At 50.2% G+C, this 23,982-nt stretch overlaps 2 protein-coding genes across 7 annotated transcripts in view; one reads left to right on the top strand and one right to left on the bottom strand.

Annotated features, from left to right (window-relative positions):
• The window catches only part of Zc3h18 (zinc finger CCCH-type containing 18), a 50,764-nt gene extending 47,322 nt beyond the window's left edge, over positions 1 to 3,442 (bottom strand). For 3 of the 6 annotated variants that reach the window (XM_029480521.1, XM_021169726.2, XM_021169728.2), the window contains exon 1: positions 2,860 to 3,442. Coding sequence is in view for 2 of the 6 variants with exons in the window: in XM_021169727.2 (XP_021025386.2) it covers positions 1,938 to 2,031 (94 nt within the window). In the remaining 4 variants the exon portion in view is untranslated. Of the gene's footprint in view, positions 1 to 1,937; positions 2,527 to 2,859 lie in introns of those variants that run through there. The other 3 variants (XM_029480522.1, XM_021169727.2, XM_029480520.1) reach the window with 1 other exon arrangement.
• A 13,528-nt stretch (positions 3,443 to 16,970) lies between these two features.
• On the top strand, positions 16,971 to 23,376 carry LOC110300777 (thyrotropin-releasing hormone receptor-like). Its single transcript, XM_021171051.2, has 4 exons — positions 16,971 to 16,998; positions 18,279 to 19,411; positions 20,829 to 21,222; positions 22,372 to 23,376. Exons 2-4 carry the CDS (start codon positions 19,050 to 19,052, stop codon positions 22,765 to 22,767), a joined length of 1,152 nt encoding a protein of 383 aa, XP_021026710.1. The 5' UTR covers positions 16,971 to 16,998; positions 18,279 to 19,049; the 3' UTR covers positions 22,768 to 23,376.
• Positions 23,377 to 23,982: the final 606 nt, after the last annotated feature.

The raw sequence follows: 23,982 nt of genomic DNA, 5'->3' as shown, positions 1-23,982 counted from the left end.
CTGCGCCATGCTTGCCTGGATACTGCCATGCTCCCACCTTGATGATAATGGACTGAACCTCTGAACCTGTAAGCCAGCCCCAATTAAATGTTGTTTTTTTAATAAGACTTGCCTTGGTCATAGTGTCTGTTCACAGCAGTAAAACCCTAACTAATACAATCCCCTTAGGTATTTGTCATAGTGATAAAACTGAAACGTTCTTCCTACTCCTCAAGTGTGAAGGAAGATGATGGAGGCTCTGAAAGGGCTGGCTCTCAGCAGCCTATACATCACACACTGCACTCTATCTGCCTGGGACACTCCTGAGACTACAATGCCACCATTAGCATCCACAGGAGGCAAGGCCACGGCTTCTGTAGTGCAGTTTCCTTACAGAGGCCCTGAAAGATTTGAGAAAAGGAGCTGTACTATCTTCCTTCCCATGGGACCTCCTGGGATTGTACTGCTGGAGGCTGCATCTGGTGAGCGTCTTTCAGAGACAACCACAATCTATGTTTATTAGAAGCACACTAAACCATACATTTAGACCAGGGATCACACTGGAAATCAGTAGAGGGACTCATCTCCAGCCATGCTCCAAAAAGGTCCACTATCTCTCTAGGTGCCAGTAGTCTTTGCTAAGACTAATTCTGTGGCCGGGCGTGGTGGCCATGCTGTTACCCAGCACTCGGGAGGCAGAGGCAGGCCGATTTCTGAGTTTGAGGCCAGCCTGGTCTACAAAGTTCCAGGACAGTCAGGGCTATACAGAGAAACCCTGTCTTGAAAAAAACAAAAAAACAAACAAACAAGCAAAAGACTAATTCTGTGTGCTACCCTCTGCTGACTGCAGGGAACTCATGTGCTACATATAAGCCTTGAATCCAGGGTCCTCCAGCCCAGCTACAATGTTTACAACCTTCTTACCCACTAACCCAGTAGTGCAGGACTCTCACAAAGTTTAGAACTAACCTTTAGTCCTCCTATCCACAATGGTGAACCTGTTCAGCGGGTGGAATGACAGTCTTTCAATATCTCTGTCCCCTGCTGCATTTGACATACTGGAAAACGCTTGACTAAATGACAAAACCCCCAAACCCCATGAATCCAGGAACCACCTGTTGCATACTAAAAAGAGAGCTAATAAAGTTGCCCGATTTGTAAAACATTGTAACAGAGCTCCAGAGCAGCCTTCAGCTCTTGTGTCAGCAGCAACTCTGGAAGGCTAAACTGACTCCAACCACTCTACTACTGACAGAACAGTTATGTCATGGTCTCCTCACAGCTGGGTCATTCTCAGCAACTGCTACAAGCTACTTAAGAGCCTGGCCTGGTGAATTTACCAATTCAGGTTAAAACAATTCTTGGGCCAACGTGGTGGTGGGGGGCATGACTTGGGGAGGGGGCAGGGTTTCTCATCGTAGCCCTGACAGGCCTCCAGCCAATAGAGACACACCTGCCTCTGCCTCTTGCACTGTCACCACTGACTGGCCTACTACTGAGAAATGTGTTCCAAGTAGGTTTTGTGAAGGAGGCTCGATAACACACAAATACAACCTCTGGAAAACTGCTTTCCCTTTGAACCAAGGTCTCACTTTGTAGCTTTGGCTGTCCTGGAACTCACTATGTAGACCAAGCTAGCTGGAACTAAGAAATCTCCTAGCTTCTGCTTTCCCCCAAGTTCTGGGATTAAGGTGTGAGCCACCATACTCAGCTGTGGGAGATGAAGTTTAGCAGAGCAGAGCCTATGTTGATGTCTAAGTTCTGTTATGCCTGGTTTAAAAAAAAAAAAAACTTATTCATAGCTCCATCCATGTATAGAGCAAGAATGTCAGGATGTTGAAAACACCACCCCCAAAGTGACTTAAGCTCTGCAAAAACTCTTCGGTAAGGAGATGGTCTCCTTGGGATGGTCTGCAGATGACAAGCTATCTCTTTGGAGATGAGCAAAGCAAACTTACCTTCTGAGTGTTCAGGAAGTAAATCCGAAGTTCTCTTAAAATGTTTGAGCATTCCCCATCTACAACTAGAGAGGAGTTTCAGGTTTGGGGACATATTGAATTGGTTCCAGAACTGGCTGGCTTCAAACGTGTTCAGATCATTCACATTCTCCTCTCAGGGGGCTGGGAAATGGGAACTAGCCTAGGGACAGAGAATCTCAACCTCTGCCTTGGGATAGGTAATGTGATGAAGAAGAACCGAATGCCTTCTTCTACTATCCTCAAATGGGTCTGAAGAATTACTCTTGTTAATGAGTGCCAAGAAAAAGTTCATTTGAAACAGCTATTGTGCCCGGTAAACTCAGCTGTCAAAAGTATATGGGAAACTAAATATCTAGTAGGGGTGAGACTATAGGTCTTAGTTTAATTTCCTTCTAGCACTACAATCGCTTGGCTACTTTACACTAAAGAAACGGCATCTCTAAGCTCACAGTCCAGAAGGCTAGGAGGTCACACTTCCTAAGCGACCCGGGACTCTTGGAGCACAGTGGGTCCGTCCAACCTGTGCTCGCTTGAAGTTGCGAGAGCAAGTTGCAGGAGGCTCCAGAGAATTCAAGCGGGCCTCCTCCTGAGCCAACCTGCACGATCTGCTCCCCTTTTTGGGCGGCGAACATGTGCCACGCCGAGTGGCCCGGAAGGGAAAATGACAGCTTCAGGAAAAGCAACTTCACCACGGCAGACCGCGGCGCGCCATGGCACCCGCCCGGACGTCCCAGGCCGCAGCGGGCTCGCGCCTGCCGGCTGTCCCGGCCCGCGCTTCAGCCCGCGGCTGCGCACAGCCGGGGGCGCGCCCGAGAGCTCGGGAGGCGGCGCCGGGCTCCGGGGCCTCGCTCCCGCCGCCGCTGGGGCGGCCTCCTCCCCGCCGCCCGCCGGCCCAGCTTACCTCAACGCGAAGACGGGAGGCGGCCACGGCTCCGCTGTGGTGGGGGCAGCGTGGACGAGATGTTCCTCAGCCTTTTCGCTCCTCACTGGCTCCGGCTTCGGGCACGACGCGGGCGGAACAAACGGGCTCCACTACCCGCGGGGGCCGGCCATTGTGCAACGTCATCAGGCCGCGACGGCCGTCTTGCGAACCGGCGGGCTTCCCTCGCTGGCCCCGCCCTCTTCCGCACTTCCTTCCGGCCTCCGGCGGCCCCGCCTCCGCGGCGCGCGCTCCCAAGGCTCCGCTACTGCGCAGGCTCACCGAGGTCGACCCCGCCCTCTAGCGGGCCTCCTGGGGGCGCGTGCGCAGTCGGTGGCCCTTCGTGGTAGTTGCTTGGGATGAGATCAGATGAGGAGCAGGTGGGATGCGTGCTGGGAAGGGAAAGCCCTTTGAGGCTCTTGGTGAGTGCGAGTGGACACTTCCAGGGTCTGAAAACTTAGCATTCGTTTCTTCAGGGCGCGAACTTTCTGCCTTATTAAATATCAATACTTAGCCGGGCTGTGGTGGCGCATGCCTTTAATTCCAGCACTTGGGAGGCAGAGGCAGCCGGATTTCAGAGTTCGAAGCCAGCTTGGTGTACAGAGTGAATTCCAGGACAGCCAGGGCTACACAGAGAAACCCTGTCTGGAAAAAAAAAAAAAAATCAATACTTGACCAAAAGTGTTTTGGGGATGGAGTGTAGCTCTGAGGTTGAGACAGCACCTGCCCAAGTATGCGCGAGGCCCTGGTACCCTCAAAAAGAAAAAGATTTTTGGAGTTGAAGGATTTAGATCCTCTTACCTGTTTCGGTGACGCTAAACATCTCTGGCATCGTTAAATTACCGTGACCCAGTGTAACCTCCCTGGGGAGGACTTAAACTGATTGGGTCATTTTTCAGTCCCCTCCTACTACCCCTCCTACTACCCAGATGGAGCCCGAAGTCCAAACCCCACCCCACCCCGCTGCTGACTTGATAAAAGGTACGGAGATCATTCGGTACTGACCCCTTGCAAATTTTGAATCCGATCTTGGTCTTACTGGTTAGGGGCTGCCTGTCTTCCTCAGATAAAGTGAAACAGCCCAGATGCCCATAAACTGATATAAGGGGGGGAAAAGTTCTGGTTGTACAGTCCTGCATTAATTGGGCCACAGAAAGGGATGAAGTTCTGACACATGCTACAAACACCGAGGAAGCCTAGACAAGTCGAATACTTTTGACTCCATAATGCGGCTGAACTATGCCGCCCACCCTCCAAGTTACATGTGAAGTCCTAGCACCAAGCTGGTATGGATGCTCTCTCTCTCTCTCTCTCTCTCTCTCTCCCCCCCCCCCCTCTCTCTCCTGTGTATGTGTGCGTGTATATGTGTATGTCTCTTTTCACACACCACCACCACCATCTGAGGAGACAGTGAGAAAGCAGCTATCTGCAAGCCAGGATTAGGCCACGCTGGCCTCCCACCTCCGGAAGGAAATTAACTCCCACTGCTCAAGCTACCCAGTGAAATGAGCCAAATCAAGCCAGATTAGATCTTATTCAAGCCAGGTTTACTGGGGAGCTGCTTGCCAGCGAGCTCACTGACCCCAAGGACTGAGGCCAGGGGAGTCGCCAGGTCTGCTTAGCTATGTAAAATATGCACCTCGGTCCCTTATAATGGGGTCCAGAACTAGACATTGTCCACCTGCATGCTACCATGCTCCCCTCCATGATGATGACGGACTAATCTCTGAAACTTTGAGCCCCTAATTAAATGATTCCTTTTTATAAGGAGTGCCTTGGTTATGGTGCTTTTTAACAGCAATAGAGCAGTAACTAAGAGACCAGACTTGAGTAGTTGGCATGGCAGTGCAAGCTGCATAATATTCAGTTTATATAAAAATATAAAATAAGCGAGATGGCTCAGTGGGTAAAAGCTCTGACTGCTCTTCCAAAGGTCCTGAGTTCAAATCCCAGCAAACACATGGTGACTCACAACCACCCGTAATGAGATCTGATGCCTTCTTTTGGTATATCTGAAGACAGCGAGCAGGGACTGAGAGAGCAGGGTTGACTGGAGTGAGCAGAGGTCCTAAGTTCAATTCCTAACAACCACATGAAGGCTGGCAACCACATACACACTCATTCTGTCAGTTCTGTGTCTCTGCGTCATACAGTACTGAGCTCTGAGATGGTCAGACAAACACTTCCTTCATAAGCTGTTGGTGGCCACCACAGAAATGCAGTCAATAGAGGCTGGGGAGATGAACTGGGGAACGAGTCAGCCTTCCGGTTGGATCCTGAACTTCCCTCCTGTTCGCTATGCTCTCCACCCCTGGCTCTTGCCTGAGTTGATATCAAAGTCCCCTCTTCTCACTCTTGCTTCATTTAGAACCCAATTTCATCGACTCCTGCAGTGGCTTCTTCAGCCATGAGATAAAAGCTACACTCCTGGTGCCCCACCTCCTGTGGCCTGGTGTCCCTGGCCCATTTCTCCCACACTCACATCCTCTTTGCTGTCCCCAGGTGTGCAGGATGGGATCTTTCTTTCTTTCTTTTTCTTTTTTTTTTTTTTTTTTTTTTTTTCGTCAACTTGACATGGGCTAGAGTCACCTGAAAGGAAGGAACCTCAACTGAGAAAATGCTGCCCCCATAAGATCCAGCCGTAGGGCATTTTGTAAATTAGTGATTGATGGGGGAAAGCCCAGTCATTAGTGCATGGTGTTATCCCTGGGCTGGAGTTTCTGGGTTCTCTGAGAAAGCAGACTGACCAAGCCATAAGGAGCAAGCCAGTGGTGAGCAGCCTCTATGGAGAGCCCTCCATAGCCTCTGCCTTTGCTTGAGTTCCTGTCCCGACTTCCTTCGATGGTGATGATGATGATGACGACGATGAAGAACAGTGCTGTGGGAGTGTAAACCAAATAAACCCTTTCCTCCCCAACTAGCTTTGGTCATGGTGCTTCGTTGCAGCAATAAAAAAAACCCTAACTAAAGACACCGACTCTTCGCAGGGTCCTCTCAAACTACCTGAAACCCCTCTGTCTGATTCACATTTAGTCACGCCTGGGTCTTACCATGGATGGAATTATTTTCAGGCACCCTCCAGATGTACTGGGGATAGGTGCCACCTGTGTGTACCACTCAGCCCTGCCAATCAAGGCATGCCCCCGGCAAGAGTGTTCTATACCAGAAATCCCTGCAGTCTCCATTCAACAGGCCCAGGTGATATTCCAAGCATGTGAGATTGGGGGGTGACCTTGGGATCCAGGAGACATGGACAAGAGGAGACACCAAAATCTGTAGTAATATATATTTTATATATATACATATATATATGTATATATATACACACACACACACACACACATATATGTGTATGTGTGGCGAGCTGGCTCAGCAGGTAAGAGCACTGACTGCTCTTCCGAAGATACTGAGTTCAAATCCCAGCAACCACATGGTAGCTCACAACCACTTGTAATGAGATCTAACGCCCTCTTCTGGTGTGTCTGAAGTCAGCTACAGTGTACTTATCTATAATAATAAATAAATCTCTGGGCCGGAGCAAGCAGGGACTGAGGGAGCAGAATTGACCGTAGCGAGCAGAGGTCCTAAAAACTCAATTTCCAACAACCACATGAAGGCTCACAACCATCTGTACAGTTACAGTGTACTCACATACATAAATAAATAATTTTTTTTTAAAATACAGGGAAACGTTCTGGAAATGGCCCAAATATTTATCAGAAGATATTTCAATATTGTAACTTATACTACACACTAACAATGTTGCAATTGTTAAAAATTACATAAATCTGGAATATATAAAAATACTATTTGGAAGCAGGGGTGAAACTCTATAAATTACATTTAAAACGTCAAATGGCAGAAGAAACACAGAGGATCATTGTTTTTGCTGTGTCAAAAATAGCATCACAGGGCTGGTGAGATGGCTCAGTGGGTAAGAGCACCCGACTGCTCTTCCGAAGGTCCAGAGTTCAAATCCCAGCAACCACATGGTGGCTCACAACCATCCGCAACAAGATCTGGCGCCCTCTTCTGGAATGTCTGAAGACAGCTACAGTGTACTTACATATAATAAATAAATTCTTAAAAAAAAAAAATAAAATAAAATATCACCTCTTTTAAAAAAAAAAAAGCATCACAAAAGCACCTGGGGAGGAAAGGGTCAATTTCAGCTTACAGTTTATATAGAGTCTAGTTGCCTGGCGGGATGAGTGATGGTACAGCTAGCACTGAGGAGGCAGAGGCAAGCAGATCTGAGTTTAAGACCAGTCTGGTCTACAGAGTGAGTCAGGACAGCCAGGGCTACACAGAGAAACCCTGTCTTTAAAAGCAAAAGAAATACAACAACAACAACACAGTTTATAGTCCTGCATGGAGGGAAGTCAGGACTGAAACACACTTGGAGGAATGCTGGTTATTGGCTGGCTCCTGTGGTTTGCTCAGGCTGCCTCCTTGCAGTCTTGAAGACTACCTCTGCTCAGGGGTGGCACCGGCCACATTGATATGAGCCCTGTCACCCAAGTCATTAATTGAAAACACCACATGGCCTTGTCTACAGACAAGCCGGTGGAGGCATTTTCTCAGTTGAAGTTTGTAGTGAGAATTGTGGAATTTTGTTTTCTTTAAAAAAAAAAAAAATACAGAAGGACTGGTGAGATGGCTCAGTGGGTAAGAGCACTGACTGCTCTTCTGAAGTTCTGAGTTCAAATTCCAGCAACCACATGGTGGCTCACAAACATCTGTAGTAAGATACAATGCCCTCTTCTGGTGTGTCTAAAGATAGCTACAGTGTACTTACATAAAATAATAAATAAAATCTTTTAAAAAATACAGAAATATAAGAATAGGTTTCCATTTAATCCCAGGTGTGGGATCTCGGGCTGCTTTAGGCTGTCCACAGTGGCTGACAATGATCAGGCTGGTAATCTAGCAGGGGCGTGGTTTTTGCCAGCTGCAGACAGTTTCTGTCAAGGTTTGGTCAGTATGCAAATTTTGTACCTGACAGTCTAGGCCTAGGAGTGACTTGCCAAGGTTACAAGCTTTGGTTGTGCAAACCTTGTTCCTAGACTTAAAATTATTGGTTACATAAAATAGGCTACGACCGGGCTGGTGAGATGGCTCAGTGGGTAAGAGCACCCGACTGCTCTTCCGAAGGTCCAGAGTTCAAATCCCAGCAACCACGTGGTTGCTCACAACCATCCGTAACGAGATCTGGCGCCCTCTTCTGGAGTGTCTGAAGACAGCTACAGTGTACTTACATATAATAAATAAANAAATCTAAAAAAAAAAAAAGTTTAAAAAAAAATAGGCTACGACCAATTACTATTTAAAAAAAAATAGGCTACGACCAATTACTGAGGGATTGGAGGTAAGTGGGTTTGGAGTGACCTGGTTGGGGGAGGGGGGAAGGAAGAAGGAGAAAGGGGATGAACCATGAGCACATGGCCAGGAGAAACAGTAAGTATGTGGGGTACACCACTGGGGAGGTGGCCAGATCTGCAGTTAGAAGAGTAGATTAGGGGTCATCCCCCACGAACTGTCAAAATCAAATAAAAGAACCATAGTCCGAGACTCGTTTATTGGATGGTGGGCATAAATTGGTTTTACTACAAGTTTCTGTGATTGTGTGATGTTTGGAATTCTGGGGACTTTTCAGAGGGTCTATAAATGCTAGGCTTGCTGAGTAGTCATGTGCAGAGAAGAAAGAAGACGAAATTAGATATTCTGACAGCAAAGATCAAACTTGCCCCCAAGGAACTTGTTCTGAATCAGCAGGAAGTAATCTAAGGCTAACGCCGCCCCCCCCCCCAACCCTTTTTTCTCTATATAGTGTGAGGGGGTTGGAAGGGTGGGAAAATGGTGGAGAAGGGTGGAAGAAAGAAGAAACCGCCAAGTAGCAAATGATGAGTTACCGAAGTCCCTCTTCTCAGGTAAGTCAAGCTGGTGTCAGGTTGACAAAAGCAAAACCAACCAACCACGAGTCAGGGTGTGTGTGTGTGTGTTGCACAACTTTAATCCCAGCACTCAGGAGGCAGAGGCAGGCAGGTACCTACCTCTCTGTGAGTTCCAGACCAGCTCTAGTCCACAGAGCAAGTAGCTGCACAGAGAAACTCTGTCTCAAAACAAACAAACAAACAAACAAAAAAAACCCCAAAAAAACCCAGAAAACAAAACCAAGAGAGGTGTGGAGCAAGTGAGTCACACAGACTGCCAGCAGGGGTGTGAATGATGTGTAGAGAGGCAAGTGTCTGGGGTCTGTCAGTATGAACTGCAATGGTGGTGCCGGCCTATAAACCGAGTCCTTGGGAGGAAGCCGGAAGATGAGGAGTTCCAGGGCAGGCAGGAGGGAAAGGCTTGGAAACAGCATAGGAAAGATATCATCAGGATAAATGCTAGGAAAATGCCTGCAAAGACAAAAGAATGGAAAATAGCTGCCTCTTGAGAGCAGGAAGGAGGAAGGGAGATGGGGGGGGGTGCACAGAGGGAGAGGTGCGGGGGAGGGGCTGGATTTCTAAACTGGGGACTATAATGAGACAACATACAAGCGATAAAAAGTCATATAAAGCATCCAATTTTTTTAAAGCTTTATTTATTATTATATGTATTATATGTAGCTTTCTTCAAACACACCAGAAGAGGGCACCCGATGGTTGTGAGCCACCATGTGGTTGCTGGGATTTGAACTCTTTGAACTCGGGACCTGCGAAAGAGCAGTCAGTGCTCTTACCCACTGAGCCATCTCTCCAGTCCCTAAAATGTACAATTTGACTTTTGCAAAGTGTACACCAAACAGTTCCACCTGGCTGAAACTGCCCAACCTGTTGCCGTGTGTGGCGCTCCTCTCGGGACATGCGGCACGGAGTCAGAAACCCGAGCCTTGTAGCCCTAAGGACGAAGGCTCAGTCAACCAGTCTCAGCAGACCAGTTCATCAGACAAGTGGTAGTGAAGTGCAGAGAAAAGAGGTTTATTTAATGTGGCTGCAAGGCCCAGACTCTGACCCAAATACCTCTGGAAGCCCTGGGTTTTGAGGTTTGCATGTTGTCCACCTGAATACCCCAGCGGAGGAAACGGGAAACGTTGGGAACTGCATGTCTCATTTCTCACTCCCCTCCCTGCAGGGCTCCCAGGCCTACAGTCTCCACATTCTCAAGGCATGCGTGGACATAGCCATACATGTTTGCCCAGCCTTCACTCTCCGTAATGTCAGATGCACACAGCTGACAAATGATTTTGTCTGAATTTTAGAATGGACCGCCTTACTGATTCTTCACGTGGTCACCAGAGGGCGTGCCAGAGTAGCAGAGCTCTGCTCTGCAGCTGACCCTGTTCTGGCTGGCCAGCTGTGAACTCAGTTTAAAGCAAACTCACTCTGAATGTGAGGGGCCTCTACTTCTGAGGCAAGGAGAAAGAGTCTGGCTGGATCAGCAGGGGGCCCACTCTCTGGCGTGGAGGGTTTTACCAGTCCTGTCAACTTTAGGCTGTCCTCTGCCCAGCTGGGATCCCATCTACCTTATTCAACATCTCTCAGCCAAGGTTCTTAACCCAGGGAGGCTGGACAGAGGATCCCGAGACCCCTGGCTTCTGCTGGCTTTTTTTCCCCTCTTGCTTCTGCATCAAAGAGCCTCAGCTCCTGGTTTGGGTGAGCCAGTGACTTCGGCAAAGGGCCTACGTGGGGTCAGCTTCTTCCTATACTCAGAAGTGTATGTATGCAGGGTTACATGTAACACAACACAAGCTGCCCTTGAACTTGCCATGTTGCCACAGATGACCTTAAACTTCTGATCTTCCTGCAGGTACGCACCACCATGCCTTGAGTGCTGGAGACAGAACTCAAACCCTCAAGTGTGCACTAGGCAAACACTCTACTAAACTTAGCAACATCCCCTCAGCTCCAAGTAATTTTGTAAAAATAAGCTTGAGATTATCAGTACAAGCTTATGTGCATATTTTATATCCTTATGATATAGGTCATGTAAAATTCTCTTGGGCTTTCAAAGAGATCATGAGCAGAAAGTTTAAGAAGCCCCACTCTCGACCTCCTCCATGGGCCCAAGACAGAGTTAGTATCTGTCCCACAGCTATGAGCATTATAGCTGGCTATTGTCTGGCCGAGAACTGTGAACACCTTCCCTGTGCGTTTGGGAGTATGCTGTGCTGAGCCCTCGTGGGAGCTACGCTCAGCTCCAGGTCAGATGGAGAAGGTGAGCTGTGAGGGTGACAGCTACATAAGGCAGATGCACACAGGGAAATAAAGTCTGCATAAAGACGCAAAGCACGTTAGCTTGCTTAGAAATTTATATTTGGGTGGTGATCATGTTAACAGAGGTAGAGGTGACTCATGGGTGGAGAATCTGTTCAAGACTCTGCAGTCAGCTGCAGGTTTTCTGCTGTGTGTAACCAGGATTCCCAGACCACATCCCTGCCTCTCACTTTACCGTAGGCTGATGGACTCAGCAGGCGGTTCTTCTCCATGTGATAAGGCCAGGATGTGTGAATGCGGCTTAGCCTGACTCCATGGCCTCTGTAGCAGAGTAGCTTGCCAGGCTTTCAGGCACAATGCCATTTCCTGTGCACTTGGGGTGCTCTTATGGAAGGATGTGAACCCCACAGATAGGTTCCCTGCACGTGTATTGTTAAATTTCTCCTCAGATGGAGATGTAAACAGCGCTACAGCCTCCTCCTCGGTTCTCAACAACAAACTGAGTTACGATTACACTGAACTTCATTCTGCAGGACCAGTGGATCTATTGGGCTTCCGTAGAAAGCACAGGTGACAGGTTATCTGCTGGTGCATTAGTGCTAGCTCTCTTCAAATGACCATGCACATCTGGCACGGATGGAACATGCTCAATCTTCGTGCTGACATACCCTAGCTCCTCCCTGCATGGAGTGGCTGGTAAGGGGTCCCTGGCCCTCCCAGCCCTTCCTCCTATGAGGATATAGCAACAGTCAACAAGCCTAGCTTGGGTGGGTTTTGCAAGTGGGCACAAAGATGGTAATCATTATATGGTTAGGAGGATAGTCGTGTACCACAATGGTAGTAGCCTGTGGATATAAACAAAAATGCCCAGCAGGTACCTCAAATGGGGCATCGTCTCCACCCAACACAACAATTTACATAGTGTTCCTGTTCATTTGTGTTGCCACAGGACCCACTCCTGTTTGGAGCCTTAGTGAGGGTTTCTATTGTTGTGAAGAGACACTGTGACTGTGGCAATTCTTATAAAGGAAACGTTTGGTTGGGGCTGGGTTACAGTTTGAGGTTAAGTTCATTATCAGTGTGATGGTTTGTATATGCTTGGCCCAGAGAGTGACACGATTTGGAGGTGGGGCCATGTTCCAGCCCCAGCAAGCAGCAGAACTCAGCAGCTTTGGCCATGTGGCTCTGGCCTCAAGAAGAGGAGGGGACTACTGGGACAATGGTGCTGGTTTGCAGGAGCTAAGAAATTAGTGGTGATTAAGAAGAGACCAGCATCACTGAAGTGAAATCTTCTGGGAAGTGTTTTTCTGAGAGCACAAAGAAGCTGTGTTGCAGAGATAGCCAAGATTGTACCTTGTGCAGCAGCTGGACTTGGTAATGTGTACGAGTCACCCAGGTGGTACTGGTTCTAAAGAAATGAAGACATTATGGAGAACAGCTGAGGCTTGGCACTGTGAGAGGCCAAGGAAGGCCATTGGTGAAGATGCAGCCTCAGTTGCAGCTGATGGCCCAGGGTTGAGAGGATCACGCAAAGAAGTTGAGGCTTGGCACCATGAAGAGAGCCTATGAGAGGCTACTGGTGAAGCCTAGTTGCTGAGGAAGATCCCAGCATATTGGAGTTACCAGCACCATGAGATGGCCACCAAGAACAGCAGCAGCAGTGGAGTGGATCAACCTGAGCTTAGAGTGCTACAGAGGGCAGAACTGAAGAAGAGCTGCCAGCCCTTTGGAGGAGCCCAGAATATCGTGTGTGGATCCCAGACATTGGAACAAGAAGCTGTAACATTGAAGTTGCTTTGGAGACTCCAAGATGTTTGAGATGCCAGAGCCGTGGGATACCTGCTGAGGAGAGCTGCTAATGGAGTAGAACCAGCCCAGAAGAAAGAAGTTTGAAGGTGAAAAAGGAGTTGGGAGATCTCAAGACTGCTTTGATATCAGTCATGGAGATGCAGAGTTTGGAGTTTGCCCAGCTGATTTCCCGTCTTGCCTTGGGAATTACAGTTAAGTGATGGGATGAATCTCATAAGAGATTTTTTTTTTTTTTTGAGACAGGGTTCCTCTGTGCAGCCCTGGCTGTTCTGGAACTCAGTCTGTACACCAGGCTGGCCTTGAACACAGAAATCCACCTGCCTCTGCCTCCCAAGTGCTGGGATTAAAGGTGTGCACCACCACTGCCTGGCTAAACTTTGGACTTTTAACATTGTTGAGATTGTTAGTAGACTATGGGGACTTTTGAAGTTGGATTAAATATATTTTGTATTATGCTATGTCTAGGTGTGGCCCCCGTAGACTCCTATGTTTGAACACTCTTTGGGAGTCACGGAGTGGAATGTAATGGTTTGTATATGCTGGACCCAGGGAATGGCACTATTTGGAGGTGTGGCCTTGTTGGAATAGGTGTGGTCTTATTGGAGGAAGTGTGTCATTGAGGGTATGGGCTTTAAGATCCTCATCCTAGCTGCCTGGAAGCCAGTCTTCTCCCCTTCAGAACAAGATGTAGAACTCTCAGCTCCTCCAGCACCATGCCTGCCTGATGCTGCCATGCTCCCACCATGATGATAAATGGCCTGAACCTCTGGAACCCTAAGCCAGCCCCAATGCAATGTTGTCCTTATAAGAGTTGCCTTGGTCATGGTGTCTGTTCACAGCAGTAAAACCCTAAGATTAGGTCCCCACCCATTTTGAGGCTCAGCATGGCTGCAGGTTTTATCCTGTATACCCATCAGCCACCGTCTGCAACCCTGGTGCGTTTGGGGATAACTGAATCAATCTGCATCCTGCTCCAGTATCCACTGGGGCCCGTGTAACCTGCATATTTATTGATGAGCGATCAATAAGTCATCAATATGTCATCTCCTGTTATCCTGTGTGGCCCTCATGGATGAGCTCAACCTTGCCCATCCCTTTGAGGAGTGGCTGGGAAGACTCCCATCCAAGGGACATTTTTTAAAAAAAGATTTATTTATTTATTTATTTTATGTATATATGAGTACACTGTAGCTGTACTAATGGGTTGTAAGCCATCATGTGGTTGCTGGGAATTTGAATTCAGGACCTCTGCTTGCTTCAGTTGGCCCTGCCTGCTCTGTTCTAAAGATTTATTTATTATTATATCTAAGTACACTGTAGCTGTCTTCAGACACACCAGAAGAGGGCATCAGATCCCATTACAGATGGTTGTGAGCCACCATGTAGTTGCTGGGGTTTGAACTCAGGACCTTTGGAAGAGCAGTCAGTGCTCTTAACCACTGAGCCATCTCTCCAGCCCTCCAAGGGACATTCTTTATCAGTGTGGGGGACAAGCAAACCTACTGCATCTCCTGGTCACTTTTTCCCTTACTCCTCTGTTGAGTTGTAGCTGGCCTGCCTTAAAGCTCTTCACACGTCAGCCAACCAACCCAGAGTTTGGTTGCCCATGAATTTTATCCCTAGGGATTCCTGTGTGACACAAATCCAGCTATACCTGTGTTCAGGAGGCACAAGAGAGGCCCTTCTGCTTGGCTCTCTCCTCTTTCTTGCTCCTACCTGCTTTAGCACCTTGAAAACCAGGTTATATATTGAGTCATTTAGGTGGGCCAAAGCCTCTCCTGGTTCATATAGGTCTGTGGTGGTTTGAATATACTTGGCCCAAGGAGTGGAACTATTGTTGGAGTAGGCGTGGCTTTGTTGGAGGAAGTATATCAATGAGCAGATGGGCTTTGAACAAAGTGTAGAACTCTCAAATCCTCCTGCACCATGCCTGCCTGGACGCTGCCATGCTCTCGCCTTGATGATAATGGACTGAATCTCTGACCTGTAAGCCAGCCCCAATTAAATGTTGTCCTTATAAGAGTTGCCTTGGTCATGGTGTCTGTTCACAGCGGTAAAACTCTAAGACTAGGTCCCCACCTATTATGAGGCTCAGCATAGCTGCAGCGCTTCATACTGGTCTCGCTGTCCTTGCTGAATCCATCTCTTAGGTCTCCCGTAAATAAAGTCTCGATGGGCTCATGAACTGGGCCCCTAACACCACCTCCCACCTGCCCAATTCTCTTAGGGTCTCCCCTTCTGTTTTCTAGTCCCTGATGTTCAGGGAGACCTCGGCTACGGATAGATAGCCTGGTATCCCTAGCAGCTCCTCTGCGCCATCCCACCAGGGACTGACCCCTCACTCTGCTGCGCTGCTCTGTGCTGTGAAGCCTTTGACTCAAGGAGGGGATGGGCAGCCGCCTTGCCCAGCTTCTTCTCCGCTTCCGCAGCATTCAGGTTAATGCCGTCTGACCCCCATGTCCCAAGCCTCACAAGTCAGGTGGCAAAGGATTCCTGCATTGCTCATTCTAAATGTTCCCTAGTCCCACCAGCTCTGTCACCCAGTGTTCTGGTCACTTAGTCTTCCACACTGACCGTTGTTAAGACCCTGGTCTGCGTGTCAGGATATCGGTTTTCCCGTTATGTTACAGGCTGGACCAGAGGAGTGCCTTGCCAGTTTTAGGTTCCTTCCCCATAGGTTCTGGTCGAATACAGGTGCTCTCCCCCCCCCCCCCCCCCCCCCGCTCCTAGACATAAAGAGCAACAGGCCAACATCTCCATGTACTCTCTCTCATCTGGTTCTACTGCTAAGTCTCGGGCCGATACAGAAAGGCCAGCCTCTTCTCCCTGTCTCCCTCCAGGCTGCCTGTGCTATCAGCTGTTTGCTGATACCTCCATCCTTGATGCATCCCCCCAGGGCGTGTAATATCTGTTCTCAAAGCATCTCTGCTTGCTATGTGAATCCCACCCATCGGGCAGGTATGCCGCAGACGTGCCCATCACGTATTCACCTGACTGGGGTATCCCAGTAATCTCCATTCCCTTGTCGCTCTCCCACAAACCCTGTGCAGATAAACCAAGAGGTCAAGATTTTCTCTGTAAACAACCTGGCCCCTCCCCATGCAACAATTTGTGTCATGTCTCCAAATTATGGGTGACATCATCGCCCTTCCGAAGCACGCACTTGTGCTGCCAAGATTCCTTCCCAGGACGAGAGGTAAACATCGCCTCCGAGGGTCCCAAGGTCAAACTGAGGCACAATTCCACCAAAGTTTACTCGGAAGGCCCAGTGAGTTTGTTGGTCCCCTCTGCAGAGCATGGGTCAGGTGTCTGGGTTATTTACTACAGTGTGGGTGCCCGCTCGCCCCTCCACCCCCCCAAAAGATTGAATGCAAAGTCTTCATCCAGTCAGGATAATGGCTTCCTCAGAGTCACATGGATGGAGTCCCCCTTGCCCCTCCACCCAGTCTAGCCCCTTCCCAGTCTGGTCTCTCATGGACCCTGGGGCTAGGTCATCCATGGGGCTTGGCTTGGAGCTGCTGTCTTAGCTGGCCACTGGGGATTTGGCCCCACTCCTCAGGTTCCTCTCTGGGCTCTTTGTCCTCCTCCTGACTGTCAGGTAGAGAATTGCTCTGCTCCCTGCCAGCCAGATGAACTGGAGCACTCACCCACCCAAACCCGAGAAGACACAGTGTCCATGCTTCCCCCTTCCCGGTCCCCCTGCTGGAGAGACCTAGGCTGCTGATTTTGGTACAGATTGGCGCTGGGACTCCCTGCTCTGCAGAGGGAGGGTGAGAGGGGAGCCGAGGAGGAGCCGGGAGAAGTTGGTGAGGCTGTGTGAGGTGCACACGCGCACATGTGTAATACTGCAGCCAGCAGAAGGTGAAGCTGCCTTCCACGGAATGATTGAAGCTTGGGCATCCTCCCTCCCTCTCTCTCTCTCTCTCCCTCTCTCCCTCTCTCCCTCTCTCCCTCTCTTCCTCCCTTCCTCCCTCCTTACTTCCACCTCCTTCTATTCATTCTCTGCTTCCCCCCTTTCTCCCTCCCCTCCTTCCTTTCTCTTATCCCTCCCCTCCCCGCCCCCCCACTTGGCCCAACCTGGAAAGAGGAAAATGCATTGAGTCTTCACTAGGTGAGTTCTCTGACCTTAGAACTTTCTCAGGGGGTCTAGGGGCTATTGGGGGGGGGGCAGTTCTTGCTGGGACATTGTATGCAGTGGTCCTCACTGAGGTGTGTGTGTGTGTGCCCTATACTGTGGGCACAGTACACAGGGCATTCACATCGGGGCTAAATGGGTGTGGTAGCAAATGAGAGTCCCTGGAGGTAAGGCGTCAGGGGTGGGCCTCTGCAGCTCTGGCTCCCACATCTGGAAGAGCACTGTGAGGTCTCTGGATTCAGCCCTGATTTCCAGCTTCTTGCCGGCTGTAGAGAAAGAGCTACTGGGGTTGAAGCAGCTGCTAGAGCCTGCAGATCTCTGCTCCTCTGCTCCACCAGCCAGGAATGTCCCAGCTGTGTGTATTTTGTCTGTAGGAGCAGGCATGTGGTGTATATGTCTGTGCGGGAATAAGAGGGTGGACGGTGTATATGTCTAGGCTGAGGAAAGTCAGCCTGTGGGATGTGTGTGTGTCCTATACTGTGAGCACAGCACACAGGGCATTCACATCAGGGCTAAATGTCATGTATGCACACAGAACATGTGTTGCACACATGTGTAAGGTCTGTAATGCCTGTGTGGGCAGTCATTGTGTGTTGTGTATGATTTTTGGCTTGTATTTCTGTGTGTGTGTGTGTGTGTGTGTGTGTGTGTGTGTGTGCATACCTGGATGTATGCTCAAGCGGGTGTAGACATCTTCCATGTGCACAGGTGCAGTGCACGTGTGGAGGCACAGGCACATTGTGTGTGCATGTGTGCTGGGTGGCTATACACATGTGCTCTGTGCTGCATGTATACAGCTGTGTGTGGGCAGCATCTGTGGAGTCAGCTTCTCCACGAGGCCCCCCTTGTTCTGATGCTCTGGTGCCTGTCCTGAGGGCTGTCGAAGTGCAGTGTGGGACCGAGCCTCAGGTCGTCCTGGGGTTTATATGGTGCTGGGCTCTGCAGTGTCTACAGGCAATCACACTGACAGGGTGCAAGCATTGAGGTGTGTGGGTGTGTAGGGCTAAGTGTAGTGTTTGGTGTATGTGTGTATCTGTCTGCTGAATGTGTTGCATAGAGAAGTGTGTGTGTATGTTGGTGTGTTGTTTGTTGAGATGTGGTGTTTGTGTCTATGAAATATATTTAATCTTGTGTTCTGTTTGTATGCAGTGTGGTATGTTTGCCCTGCATGTCAGTTGTAGCAGGAATGTGTATGTGCACTTTAAGCTCCCATGTTGGTGCCTGCCTTAACTGGATCCCCAACAAATCCTTTGTAGCCATCCCCAGAAAGCTGGTACTCTGTGGATCTCAGAACACACACCCGTCTCCTCGTGGTTCATCTGAGTCTACTGGGTCTTGAGCCCCAGACACTTGCAGGTGAACGGAAGACTCAGAGTCCACGAGGCTCAGGGCCTGGTTCTGTTGCTCTGGGCTTCAGGCTTGGCAGCTGAGCCCTCCCACCCTCAGCTGTGGGCTGGGACTATATCATGTACTTTGTACTATCTATCATAGGACTGCTGCGGCAGCTGATATCTCAAGATCCATCTATGCCCCTGTGCTGATGGCTGCTCTATTTCCACCCCTAGCCCTGACTCTAGAGCCCTCCTTGCCTGCTGTTCTGCACCTCAGTGGAGGGTCCTCAGGGCTTTAAACTACAGCTTCTCAACTCTCAAATATGCACCCACCTGATTTCTGCGCTGACTCCTTTCTTGGCCTTCCTATCTGAGCCCTGTCCCAACATCCCTCATGCCCTATAGACTGCCCTGATGGCATCTCCAGCTGCTCTTCCAGAGGACCTGGGTTCAATTCCCAGCATCTATATGACAACTTACTTATAGATTGGAGTCTGTAACTCCAATCCAGGGAATCTGATGCCGTCCTTTGGCCTTCCCAGGCACTAGGTACACACACGATACACAGACATACATTCAGTTAAAATGCCCATGCACATAAAATAAATAAATAAAAAGGAAATAAATAATAAAGAACAGGCACAGGTCACTTACCAAGGTCAAGGCCAGCAGGGCATCACAGAAAACACCAGCAAGATGGATGGTCCCAGCAGCAATGTCTCACTCAATCACGGTGACACCACACTGGGCCTCCCAGAGTACAAAGTAGTCTCAGTCTTCCTGGTCCTCCTGGTGTGCACTGTGGGCATCGTGGGCAATGCCATGGTGGTCCTGGTGGTGCTGACCTCACGTGACATGCACACACCCACCAACTGCTACCTGGTCAGCCTGGCTCTTGCTGACCTCATTGTGCTGCTGGCTGCGGGGCTGCCCAATGTCTCTGACAGCCTGGTGGGGCACTGGATCTATGGACATGCTGGCTGCTTGGGCATCACCTACTTCCAGTACCTAGGCATCAATGTCTCCTCCTGCTCCATCCTGGCCTTCACTGTGGAGAGGTAAGTGCCCACGGGCTATCCCATGCCCTCTTCTTTCACCTTGTCTTTCTGAATCCTGGGAGCCTGGGTTCAAGCAGGACTTCCTGGTAGATTGAGGTCCCTCTGAACAGAAGGGGAGCTGAGCCATTGGGAGGTGCCAGGAGAACCAGCACAGATGCGGACATGTAATCTGCTTCTAGATTTATGTAGGGCATCCAGGAAAAGCCTCGCCTTCCTCTGAGTCTAGATCTCCCATCCAGAACACAGGCAGTTGGCTGGTCCTTCTCATCACCCCCACTAGTGGGGATGAACCCTGGGTTGTCCGTGGACTAGTCAAGCCACATCGCTAATCTGTTTTTTAAAAAAGTTAAAAGAGACAGAGACTTGCTGAGGCTGGTTATAAGTTTGTAATCCTCCTGCCTCAGCGCCCTAAGAAGCTGAAATAACAGACCTCCACTACTGTGCTCGGCTATGGAGTGTCTTCCAGCTTGGCTTTTTTTTTTTCCAAGACAAAGTTTATCGCCTTGGCTGTCCTGGACTCACTTTGGAGACCAGGCTGGCCTTGAACTCAGAACTCCACCTGCCTCTGCCTCCCAAGTGCTGGGATTAAAGGCATGCACCACCACACACAGCTTCAGCTTGATTTTCTTATTTGCTTGCTTGCTTGCTTGTTCATTTTGTGAGACTGGGTTTCATTTTGAATATGTACTTGAATGTCAAACTGTCCTTGAATTCTCTTTGTAGCTGAGGCTGACTCAAATTCATAGTCACCCCACTGCTTCAGTCTCCTGAGTCCTGGAGTTACAAATGCGCCATCGTGCCTTCCTTAGCTCTGCCCATAACACCCCAGAGACAGATGGTCCAGTGGTTGAACATGCTGAAGCGAAGCCTGAATTCTGGGTCAAATCTAGCTGTCCCATGGGCAGGAGCCGAGGCATTGAACTCAGTAGCTACTTAGGGCTGCCCAGAATCTGAATAGAGCCCAGACCTGCCACATCCAAACAGTGAATCATCTGCTTCCCGAACCCCTGGATGTGCGTAGGGATGTCTCATCTATACCATGTGATTATCCCCAGGGGTCTAAGGGTGAGCAGTGAAGACATCTGCCTGCGAGTGATGCACAGTCTGACCCCTGCCTTTGGTGGCGGGTAGCACAAAACGCTTTGACCACACACGTTGTCTTTAGACTACAAAGGTGCCTTTGGAAGGCATGGGGATCACAGGACGGGACATTTTCAGACTGTTTTGTTCTTCTCCAGAGGCTGGCTTTGCTCTGCCTGTCCTTGAAGTGCCCTTGCCCTAAACCTCTACAGCCCTTTTCTTCTGCCCTTCCAAAGTACAGCTCAGCCACTACTGCCTAGACTCAGTTTGGGACAGGTGTCCCAGACATACAACAAGCAGTCCTTAGGAGCCAACACGCCTTGCTTGTGTCCTACAGGTACATCGCCATTTGCCACCCAATGAGAGCACAGACCGTGTGCACTGTGGCCCGGGCCAGACGGATCATCGCAGGCATTTGGGGGGTCACGTCCCTCTATTGCTTACTCTGGTTCTTCCTGGTGGACCTCAATGTCCGTGACAACCAGCGCCTGGAATGTGGCTACAAGGTGTCCCGAGGCCTCTACCTGCCCATCTACCTGCTGGACTTCGCTGTCTTCTTCATTGCGCCCTTGCTGGGGACCCTCGTGCTCTATGGGTTCATCGGGAGGATCTTATTTCAGAGCCCATTGTCCCAGGAGGCCTGGCAGAAGGAGAGGCAGCCCCATGGGCAGAGCGAGGGTACACCAGGCAACTGCTCTAGGTCCAAGAGCTCAATGTCCTCCAGGAAGCAGGTTAGGGGTCCTCTGTGGTGCAGGTGGGGTTGCATGTGGGGAGAGTCATGGGGAGAGGCACAGATATGCAAAAGAAGATAAAATACATAGGGTGTAACTGGGAAAGCAAATAAGTAAAGCAGCCACTTGGTCCGTTATTTGTCCAACCATCTGTCTGTCTGTCCATCCATCCATCCATCCATCCATCCATCCACACACTCATCCATCCATCCACCCATTTATCCACTCAGCCACCCACTCATCCATCCACCCATCCCCACCCACCCCCTCATCCATCCATCCACCCATCCATTCATCAATCTGTTCGTCCATCCACCCATCCATCCATCTACCCATCTATCCATCCACCCGCCCACCCACCCACCCATCCATCTACCCATCCGTCCACCCACTCATCCACCCACCCACCCACCCACCCATCTACCCATCCACCCATTTATCTATCCACCCATCCATCCACCTATCCATCTACCCATCCCCAGCCACCCCCTCATCCATCTATTCATCCCCCCACCCATTTATCCATCCATCTGTCCATCCATCCATCCATTCACCCACCCATCCATCCAATGCCTGCCAAGCCCTTGTATGTGTCAGGTGGGCGCTGGATCATGGGGAAGGAGAACATGGGAAGGCTGTCAGATGCCCTCCTTGTAGACAACAATAGAACCAAGTAAGCACAACCCCAACCAAATCCAGGAAGGAAGGAAGAAAACATGGCAGTGAGCGATGCTGGAGAACAGCAGTCAGGGGATAGTTCAGGGGTCTTTGCTGACAGGTGACAAATGGATAGAGCCCTGAGCTTGGCAAGGGAGAAACCCAAGCTGGGAGCATGGAAGCGTTCCAGGAAGAGGAGCTGCCAAGCTTAAGGGGAGGTGGCAGGCTGAACAGAGAAGGGGCTTTGAAGTGGGAAAAGTCACAGTGGGGACCCTATCTGGGGCTGGGGACTTATAACAGAATTGTGTTACAAAGACATTTTTGTTACAAAGAAAGGATGGTGACTGTCCTGATACTGTCTGAGGCCCAATTCTGAGAGATCCCTAACCCTCTGGTTTTGGCATCTGACATATGCAGCAACCCTGTTGTCAGCTTCTCCCCATGCCTGGTGGGTGTCTCACGGTCACGCCTCCCCCCTTTACCTCTCTGTAGGCCACCAGGATGCTGGCTGTGGTCGTGTTGCTCTTTGCAGTGCTCTGGACCCCCTACCGCACACTGGTGCTGCTCAACTCCTTCCTGGCCCGACCTTTCCTGGACCCCTGGGTCCTGCTGTTCTGCCGCACCTGTGTCTATGCCAACAGTGCCATCAACCCTGTCATCTACAGCCTCATGTCACAGAAATTCCGGGCAGCCTTCCTGAAACTGTGCTGGTGCCGGGCATCTGGGCCCCAGAGACGTGCAGCATGCGTCCCCACCAGCAACTCCAGTGCTGCCCAGGAGACCTCCCTAGGTACTGAGAAGATGCAGCCGGGCTCCCGTGAGGTCTCAGGTCCAACAGCAGCTGCTTCCCTGCGTTGCCAGCATGAGCCCCACTTCAGTGTGCTCTGAGGATGCCTGCCTGGCCCCTGACTCCACTCCCCTGGTTGGCATCTGCTCTGAACACTGGCGGGCCATCAGGAGAGGGGCAGGCAGCTCCTTGCTTCTGGGTCTCCAGAGTTCCTTTACCATGAAGAAGGGCACTGGAACGCTCTCAGCTGGATCCTGGGTGGGAGGTTCTCTACTCCAAAGTGAGGTCGGTGGGAACAGAGAGGAGGCTGGAGACCCAGCCTTCACCGTCTGTGGGATCAACCCCCTTTATCTGTTTTCACCAGCATTTTAAGCAGTACCATTTTAAGGGTATTACTGAAGGAATGTTCTTCTAAGCTTTGATCGCATCTGTCCCTTGGTGAGCCCATGCACACAGGTCTCAAACCTGGTCACTGGACAGTGGGGGTTACATAGAACAGTGTCCAACCAGTCATACCAGCACCCAAGGCTGCTCTGTGATGTTCAGCCCCGGCTCCAGCCCTCCTTCCAGTCTTCTGTAACAGTGGGCAGCCCTGCAAGAGACTCCACCAAGCAATCCTACCCACCGCAAATGTTCCTGAAGGAGGTCATTTGTCTTTCTAACCGCCATCGAGAAGCCACTTGACCCCAAATGTGCAAGCCTGGCTCTCTCAACCCACTTTGCTAGCTGCTGCCCTGTAGGCTGTCTTTAGTGGAGGCGCACTGCAGACTCAAAGATGAGAAGGCAGGGAAAGCCTTTGCAGAGAGACAGCCCCAGCACTGTCTGCAGGACTCCTGGTTGAGCCTGAGGACGGCAGGCCTCTGAGTCCTACCCTGTAAATGTGATCAATGACCCTATCTTGGTCCTGGGACCCCAAGGCTGAGGGACTCAGTAGCAAAGATGTCTCAACAAGCAGGACAGTTCACTCTGTGACTGGAGACCTCGGGAAGGCAGGAATTGGGGGGATGCTTGTGTGTGTGTGTGTGTGGGGGGGTTAGCCTGGGTGACTCAGCCTTCTCAAGCAGTTTCTGGCTTCCTGACTGGATATGGTCCTAGTGACTCATCCCTGCACTGGGGACGTGGGGTGCTCCAAAATAGATGTGGCTTTTTAGGGGCTCTGCTGGCTGAGTCTGGGCTGGTGAGGCAGGGTGTTTAGAACCTCAGGGGGGAAAGCCCACACAAAGGTGGAGGTGTGCCCGGGACAGCTGAGTCTTACCTCTGGCCTCCCCATGTCATTCTCTCCAGCCTGAGAGGCACCCCCTCTAGAAGCCCTCATA

This window comes from Mus caroli, chromosome 8 (genome assembly GCF_900094665.2).
Source record: "Mus caroli chromosome 8, CAROLI_EIJ_v1.1, whole genome shotgun sequence".
NCBI lineage: Eukaryota > Metazoa > Chordata > Mammalia > Rodentia > Muridae > Mus > Mus caroli.
This window is presented reverse-complemented; position numbering and strand designations above follow the sequence as displayed.

What these genes read in the sequence shown, in the direction of transcription:
- LOC110300777 (XM_021171051.2), top strand. Translation starts at nt 19,050, where the DNA reads ATGGATGGTCCCAGCAGCAATGTCTCACTCAATCACGGTGACACCACA. An exon ending in CTGGCCTTCACTGTGGAGAG is followed by an intron (nt 19,412 to 20,828) that starts GTAAGTGCCCAC and finishes TGTGTCCTACAG; the next exon opens with GTACATCGCCATTTGCCACC. An exon ending in CAATGTCCTCCAGGAAGCAG is followed by an intron (nt 21,223 to 22,371) that starts GTTAGGGGTCCT and finishes ACCTCTCTGTAG; the next exon opens with GCCACCAGGATGCTGGCTGT.